The sequence below is a fragment of the Nannospalax galili genome, unplaced genomic scaffold (genome assembly GCF_000622305.1).
Source record: "Nannospalax galili isolate Female #2095 unplaced genomic scaffold, S.galili_v1.0 scaffold103, whole genome shotgun sequence".
Taxonomy (NCBI): domain Eukaryota; kingdom Metazoa; phylum Chordata; class Mammalia; order Rodentia; family Spalacidae; genus Nannospalax; species Nannospalax galili.
The window spans coordinates 1,551,738-1,560,211 of NW_008352136.1; the positions used below are offsets into that span (position 1 = coordinate 1,551,738).

General features: G+C 51.1%; 1 protein-coding gene across 2 annotated transcripts in view; it reads right to left on the reverse strand.

The window, feature by feature from the left end:
* Positions 1 to 456: 456 nt before the first annotated feature.
* Mmab (metabolism of cobalamin associated B) overlaps positions 457 to 8,474 on the reverse strand; it is a 13,269-nt gene continuing 5,251 nt past the window's right edge. Inside the window, exons 3-10 of one of the 2 annotated variants that reach the window (XM_029554028.1) lie at positions 8,232 to 8,325; positions 7,920 to 8,045; positions 5,788 to 5,845; positions 4,696 to 4,768; positions 4,359 to 4,456; positions 4,151 to 4,215; positions 2,552 to 2,611; positions 457 to 803 (exon numbers count right to left, since the gene is read on the reverse strand). In XM_029554028.1, coding sequence (XP_029409888.1) covers positions 704 to 803; positions 2,552 to 2,611; positions 4,151 to 4,215; positions 4,359 to 4,456; positions 4,696 to 4,768; positions 5,788 to 5,845; positions 7,920 to 8,045; positions 8,232 to 8,325 — 674 coding nt within the window. In that variant the 3' untranslated portion in view covers positions 457 to 703. The remainder of the gene's footprint in view (positions 804 to 2,551; positions 2,612 to 4,150; positions 4,216 to 4,358; positions 4,457 to 4,695; positions 4,769 to 5,787; positions 5,846 to 7,919; positions 8,046 to 8,231; positions 8,326 to 8,474) is intronic. The other variant, XM_008848973.2, reaches the window with a different exon arrangement.

Below are 8,474 nucleotides of genomic sequence, written 5' to 3' on the forward strand. Positions count from 1 at the left end.
GGCAGAAAGAGCTGCCCGGCTCCGTCCCTGATAGGATTCTCCAAGCTGCACACATGCATGTTCATTCGTTGTTTCCTCCCTCCCTCCCTCCCTCCCTCCCTCTCTCTCTCTCTCTCTCTCTCTCTCTCTCTCTCTCTCTGAGCCCCGCCTGTGGATCTGCAGCTGTCCTTTCCCCACACTGGAGCAGTGATAGGTGGTACAGAGGTGACTAAACTTCTCAAGCCTGCCTGCCTTCCCTTTATAAATGTGACATTTAAAGCCCCTTTGGCACAGGTAAATCACAATTACATTTCCAAGGGCCTCTGGTACCATTCCAAATCCTTGAACAGCTCGAGGTGGCAGTAGGAACATTCTCTCTGTCTCTCTCTCTCTCTCTCTCACACACACACACACACACACACACACCTGCATTCGAGGTTCAAACCTTCCCTCCTTTTCTCTCTTCCACACAGCTCCCTTTTTTGTAGCCTTTAATTACTTTTCTTTTCTGCAATTCTGAATTCAGTCCCACTTGCTCTGAGGACAGTCTGGAGAAGAGGCAAGCGTCTCAGAGGTCCCTCTGGGGAAGTGGCAAGGGTATGAGTTTGTGCTGAGGCTTGTTTCCAGTCCCTTGGGATGAGCTCTTCTGGAACCAGGGTCTGGTAAGATGGCAAGGACACAGTTCACTGTGGTCACCTGGGGGGGTACCATCTTTCAAAGTGCCTCAGGTTGGGTGCGATGGGTCACGTTTCTTGTATATTTTTTCTTGGTTGCCCTCTTTCATGGCTGCGTATCTGGCTATGGTGAAGAGGTAATCACTGAGTCTGGAGTGGCAGAGAGAGGTGATGGGAAGAATATGAGACAAGAGAGCAATGCCAACGGGCTTCTGCCTTGTTAGCCTTCAAGGTGCTCTGTGCCCCCCAGGAGCACCATTCAGGGGGGAGCAAATGGTAGGTGCCTGGCCCATTTAGTGTGATGGGTGGTACTACAGGTCAGCTTTCATGAGAGCCACGGGTGGGACTCTGGTACACTCCTAGAGTGTTCCTGTGGGCAGAGCCTAACCCCTTATGTGGACTCTAGGCCTCTCTCTGAGCTGGTTTCTGTGCTTTCCAGTGATAGGTACTGCTGATTCCAAACCAGTGTGAACACAGACCACCTAGGATTCAGGAGGGCTGTGCCAGGCCTGGGAGTCTACAGGTCAAATCCCAATCCAAGCACTACTGTATCACACTTTGAATAAAGAGGCCCTAGGAGGGTCTTGAGATTCGCACAACCAAGATTCTGGATCGTCCTTTATGGTTGGGCTCTCCTGTGCATATGGGTGGACAGTGGAATCCTTGGTCTCTACTCACTAGATGTTAGTAGCACCCTTGATACCCAGTGTCTCTAGATACTGCTGATGTCCTGGTCAAGAATCACTGGCCTGGAGTAGTCACACAGACAGAGCCTAGTCCCTTTGCTCTTCCTGTGAGCCAGGAGTGGTGGGCTCAGGGCAAGAGGCTTTCAGTAGAACAAGGGGAAGAGAACATGGAGACGATGTTGTGCCAGCCTCTGAGGTGCTTACTGAGCTCCTCCATCCCAACCCTCACAGCGTCACAAGTATGGCAACCTTCTCCAGACCTTCCTGCTCCCCTCCTACCCTGAGGCAAGCACCACAGAACCTTCCTTGCCTCTTGGTCGCTTCCTCCTAACTCCTGGTGGCACACTGCTGACTGTCTTGAAGCAGCAGTGATGTGCTGCTTTCTCAACGGCTCCTTCAAACTTGCAGGGAGAGGATGACCTTCCCTGACCCACAGGACCCTATGGGCCCAGCAGGCATCCCCAGGGGCATGCTTCCAAGCTCAAAAGAAGCCATTTCTCACTTGATGGCCCGGTGACACCCTACCCAGGAGGACAGGGGTCAATGAAGATCCAAGCCCAATCCATGTCCCAGGAGGGGATAGTCAAACAGTCAGGGGCTGTGAGGTCACTTTCTTCACAACTAAGCAGCTCCTGGAGTATAACTCCTGGGTTTCCACCAGCCCTCTCTGCCTGCTTCTGGGCTCCAGTCCAGCTCACACCAGCACCACCTGAGCTAGGCTGCAGTATAAACCAGCAGCACAGCTGCGGGCTACAGAAGTTGACTACAGGGCAGGGGACTCCTGGCTTAGCCTGGCTCACTGTCTCCTGCACTAGAGACTGAGCTAAGCTTGCCATACCTATGCGCTGCCCAGGGACTTTGGGGAGGAGAGGCTGGCTAGATAGGCTTAGACTCCTGTGCTTGATGTTGGTTACCAGCAAGATTCTTTGGTTCTCAGTCTCCATAAGCGGTCCCTAAGACCACTCTGTATGTCTCTGCTGACTTTTACAGGCATCTTCCAACCAGATCTTCGAACAAGAGCATGGCCTCACAGGGAAAAGGACAAGGCTGCCTCCTATGAGCCTGGCATACAGCAGACACTCATATATGAGGAAGTGAATGAATGTGTGGGCACAGCCCTGGCTGTTCTTAGAACCCACTAAAATGCTATTATGGCTCTCCTAAGTGCCTGTTTTATTCAGGGGCAAGATCCACCACATTCTGTGTAAGTACCTGTTTAAGAACTTGGCCACATTTGCATCAGTCTCTCCTATCTGGACAAGAGGTACCACACTGTGAAGAGAGGAAACATGGCCAGGTTACAAAGTAGGGCTCAACACAAAGGTGCCTGTGACACATATCACTATTTAACCTCACCTGTACAGACCCAACCTTAACAAATACAACCCAGATAAAGAAAATCTAGCACCACTGGCCCATGCAATCCTCTTGACTTGGACAAACCAAAGCCTGGCTGATGAGGGACAGAGCATGTAGTATGTTGGGCAAGTTGAGGAGGGCAGGCTGCCAACATCCTAGCCTGCTGGCCTTTGTGCCACTAGGTCTGGTCTGTGCTTTTTCATGGGTGGGGCTGTCAGACTTCAGCCTTCAATGACGGAATATCTGGCCCTCAATCAAAGGGCTGGGTTTTGCACTGTGAATCTGAACTGCTAGGGGTCTGTGCCAATTTGTGCAGACACTGGGACAGTAGCTCTATCTTTTGGGCACAGTGGCATACACATACCCCTGTGGCCTAACATTTGCTGGGGAGGTACTTTCCCAGGATCCAGCTTGGGAGACCTTTGCCCCATTCCAAGACTATCAGGCTAGTGGCCTAGGCACAAGCATGTCCAGGCTTGCCTGTAAGACCACCCGCTGGGCATGGTGTTTTATTGTCCAGGCATCCACCAACACACCTCTCAACCTGAGAGCACACTCACTGGTCACTGCTGTGCTTGGAGCCTGTCTGCTGCACTGAGGACCTATCAGCAATTCAGTCATATCCTATGTTGGGCCTGAGGGTCATTCTACTGTTTTACTAATTTGACCCTGATGACATGAGTGGCTTTATACAAATGACTATTTTTCTTTGGAGGCCCAAACTCTTTTTATTACCCAGAATGTGTCTAAGTCTGTCTGGGGCCAAGAGCCTTATATTGTAGGACAAAACCCTTGTAGTATAGGGGGCTGTGGAAAGAGCTGAGTTTGACTTTAGTAGACCAGGGTACAAACCTACACTCTGTCATAGGTCCCCTGGGTGACCCCAGCCACGTCACCTCTCTAGCCTGCTCCTGATTCCTGTGGAGCAGTGCTGCCATGAGACTCTTAACACAGTGGCCAGCACGAGGATGGCTTTATTTTCACTCTCATAGGACAGGCAGCCTGGTTGAGGGCTGGTATAAATAGGCATTTTGCACCTCCTCTTGGAAGCTGTCCTAAAATAGCTTGTCAGCACCTTTTAGGGGTCCGTCCTCTCCTAAATGGATGAGGCTGGGCCAGCAGGTAGCTGAGCTGTGGACAGCTTCCACCTGGGTCCCTCTTAGCCACATAGCCTCTACAGGCCCTTATTCCCAACCACTAATAGGGTCCCTTCATGTCACCCCTCTGGGTGACAGAAAATGTATCATTGGCTTCTTGAGGCTCTCACGAGGAGGCAAAAATCTGCTGGGCCCTGAGCAGTATGGAATCATCTATCACATGTCCCTCTGCAATGTAGGGTTCTGAGGACAGGGACATGGTCTGTCCTTATCCCTGGTACAGTGAAGACACCTGAGGAAGGGTTGGGTGGCATAGTATGATGAGACTCCCTACAGTGACCCCTGGTCCTCTTACCATCGTTCGGCTCGGCGGCACACAGCCCGACAGAAGTGTAGTACTGAGCTGCTCTTGCCTCCAGACTGAAAGGAGAAAGTGGGTGTTGGCTGGGGAGGCCTTGGTGGCCAGATACTGCCATATACTGGGCAGTGTTTAGCCTCCAAGGGCCCAGCTGGGCACACCCTATACCCGTGGCCATCCCGGGTAGAAGGTCCCCAATACCTACGGGAAGAATGAAAGCCGTGAGTGGGGGGAGCTGACTGGCGTACTTGTCAATCCACTGCTCCAGTTCTAGGATGGGGCTTGCCTCGAAGGCCGTGTGTTCTGAGGAATCAAGGGCAGAAAGGCCACTGTCATGAGGTACCCCACAGAATATCCTAGCCCTTCTGCCAGGGTGTCCCTCAAACTACTTCCATCAGCTTCCAGGGTACCTTTTCTCCCAAGCAGAAAGCAAGGTTGTCTGGCTAGCCAAGGGGTCCTGGGGACTGGGTTCCCAGCTGACAACACTCAGGGACAGCCCCCACCCCAGGGCCCTGAGTATGCCCCACAGGGTTGGGAATTACTTAAGTGTGCCTCTCTGGCAGAGGAGTGTGGAGTGGCCAGGGCAGAGCCAATGTCTTGCAGCGTGCACTGGATCTAGGAGACAAGAGGTGAGACGGTGGCTTGTAGAAGGCTGGGTAGAAATTGAGTACTTCCTCATGCAGAGGCGCCATTGAACATGGGTTTCGAGGAGCTGGTGGACCCATGAGTTCAAAGGCTAACTGTGCAAACCCTTAGCACCACCAGCCCTATTGAGGGGGCCCTTGCATGGCTGAGGGAGGAAAAGGCCCTGACAAGTGCCACAATGGTGGTCAACAGGGACTTTCTCGACCTGACTCACAGCTCCCACATGGGGTTGCATTCTTTCCTCTAAATGGACACCTCTGGGGTTCTGAATTGTTTCAACAAGACACCAAATGTGACAGTGCCACCTGTATGGTAAAGGACAAAGAGGTAGAGGGTGGTGGTCAACACGCACAGGGAGGTTTAGGAAGGATGCCTGCCTGCTCCTGGAAATTCACGTAGGACCAAGCCTGGGCCCTTTCCTGACAAAGACCAATGTGTGTGCGGCCTCAGGTACCCCAAGGTGCTCTAGAGTGATGCTGTTGCCTCCATGTCTGACTGTTTCTATTGGAACTCGACAGCAAGGCTAACAGGCTTGAGTCCCTCAGGTTGAGGCTTAGGTACCCCGGCTTCTGAGCACACAACTATTCAGCTGCGGCTGTGGCCACTGGCACTAAGTCATCCTTTTTCAAGAAGCTGTCCTGTGCAATGGAGGATATTTAGTTGCCCCTGGGCTGCAGCTGGTAGATGCCAGAATACACCCACTGTCAGATGTAACAACCACAAATGTCCTTCAACATTGCTGAATACCTCTTGGGGGACAGAGCTGCCCTTTATACTCCTCTCACCAAGATCCCCACCCCTCACCTACACAGGGGATTATCTGTTCTCATACGATGAGAAAACTGCGATTTGCAGAAGGAGTAAGTAGCCCCAGGGACAAAGAGGAAGCAAAGGGCAGAGGATGGAGCCAGGGATGCCACAGGCCACAGGGATGAAAAGCCCCATTGGATGGTAGGGGGTGGGGGACGGTGCTAAGGTGGTGGACTTACTTTCTGAAGCTCTTCGGCAAATGTGTGGCCTTTTTCTGTGATTAATTCCACAGCAAACCTATGAGGAAAAGGAAGAACAGGCCTCTGACAGAATGCTGCTGAGAGTCGATGCGCTAATGCACAACAATGGCCACGGCAGTTTTCTTTCCTGACAATGACATCATTTGGCCAGGGCACCTGTCTTTCAAAGTGTTTTTTCTTATACTCATTAGTCCCAGTCAAGGGTTCCTTTCTGAGCACCTGCTCTGGCAGGGTCCTGTTGATACAGTGGAGAGCAGAAGGTGAGCCAGGGTCTGTCCAGCAGGAGGTAGAGACCTGTGCTCCCATCAGACAGGACGCTTACCCTGTAGCCAGTGCTAAAGCGAGGAATGAAAGGAGCAGGCTTCGGGCTGCTTAGTAGTTAAGAGCACTGGCTGGGGCCAGGCATGATGGTGCACATCTTTAAGCCCTACTCAGAAGGAAAGGCAGGAGGATCTGTGATGGCAGCCTGGTCTATATAGCAAGTTTCAGCTTAGCTGGGAACACATGAAGATTTTGTCTCAAACAAACAAACAAATAAACAAAAAGAACACTGTCTGCTCTTTCAGAAGACCTGCCTGGGTTCAGTTCCCAGCATCCACATGGCAGCTAACAACCATCCATAACTCCAGTTCCAGGGGATTAGATGCCACTCTTCCGGCCTCTGTAGGCACTGCATGCATGTGGTATACTTATATACATGCAGGCAAAACACTATTACACATAAAATAAAAATTAATTAGCTGGGTGCGGTGGCACACACCTTTAGTCCCAGCACTCAGGAGGCAGAGGCAGGCAGACCTCTGTGAGATGAAGGCCAACCTGGTCTATGCATTGAGTGCTAGGCCAGCTGGGGCTACAGGGCAGGATGAATGGAGAACAGTCAGCCCCTCTTCCAGTCAGAACAGGGTACACACTAGGGGTTTGCTACTAAAATCTGTCTCCTCCCTGGATGGCAGGGAAAGGCTGAGAAGGCTGAGTTACTGTCTTTGTCACCCACACCTGGCACCTAGCAGGTATCAAAAAATATCTGTTTACTGATGGGTGTTGTGGGATTCAGGCCAGCTTCAGGCCCTGGTTACTTGTTCCACTATGTGTGGCTGCCTAGGCAGCACCTGTCTGTAGCTCTGCAAAGGCAGGACAGTGTTGTCTAGCGGTGTCTGATATGTAGAAGTGCTCTGATAAGAATCCACAGCTTAGACCTATGACCAATCTCCTGGCCCATGTCAACCATGATTTGCCAATCTGGTAAGCAGAAGTTAGAACTTACCTTGCCTCCCCTGTGCCTACTTCATCTTGTGTTAGCTTCCCTTCCTGTCCCCACCACACCAAGGCCCTGCCTTCTCTACCCTGAGAGGGGGCCATTTGACCTGCTGTTGTCTGTCCTGAAAATCACCTAGTCCATTCACCACGGCAGCTATGAGGCGGAAGTTATCCTGGCAATGATGAAGATAAGAGCTAATGGTACTGCTATCTGTGCTAGGTACTGTCCTGGATTTAATCCACGGACGCGCAAAAGAAGTATTACTATGATCATTTCACAGAATGGTAAACTGAGGTTTGGAATGGCCAGCCGATTTGCCTGAAGTCACATAGCTAGTGAGCAGTGGTACAGAATTTTAACCCAGGTCTGTATGAGTCCCATGGATCTATGACTGCAGGGTCAGGTGGGATCTCCAGGACAGCACTTGAGCCCGACACTGCTTACACCCTCAGTGTGGCCAAGCATGCTGGCCTGAACCATCATCCTCCATACATGTGGCCCTTCCTCCACCACAGTGCCAGACACATCCCTGTGAATGGTTCTGGCCAATGAAATAGTGAGGTGTAACAGAGGAAGTTTTAGGAGACAGTATTTCACCAGGACTTGGTATCAGTCAGACAGGTGTCCCATCAGCCAGGGTGCCAAAGATAAGGCTGTATTTAGCAGAGGAACAGCCAGCATGCAATGGGCTTGAAGTAAGAGTGGGAAATAATTCTCTGGTGTTGCAAACTGTAAGAGATGAAGGTAGATGGTAATCACAGCATGAGCTGGCCCATCCTGACTGATTCCTTAAGTAAACCTTCTAAACTCTGGCTCATTTAAAAATCCACATTCCTGAAAGGTGTCACACCTGATGCAATGCAGACTGCAGGAGCTCAGCGCTCGCACTTTGCCTTCACTGCCTTCATCCTGATGGCACACGTGCTCACCTGAAAAGTGAGGAAACCGTGGATGGAGGGAAGGAGAAAGCAGCTTCCTATGGTGACAGAGAGACAGGCTTACAGCCTGCAGCCCCATGGAGTTGACAGGCCTATGATTGCTACTGGTCCTGTCTATCCAAGGCAATCTCCAGGGCCCCCCAACACTCATGAAAACTTCACACTGTGACACTGACTGTTGTTCCACACCAACTTGACCTCAAGGCCAATCCTGTCTCCCTTACCCAATAGCTGAACTTAATTCATCTGTGGTTCCCAATGCTTCAAATACTTGGTCATCTTTAGGTCTCCTTTCTCCCGTGAAGGTGCTGGAAAACCCTGAGGAAAAAAAGATATTTACCATATTAAGATTTTTTTTTTCCTGATATACTTTTTTTTTAAAAAAATAAAGCTTTCAGGGCTGGAGAGATGGCTCAGTGGTTAAGAGCACTGACTGCTCTTGCAGAGGACCCGGGTTCGATTCCCAG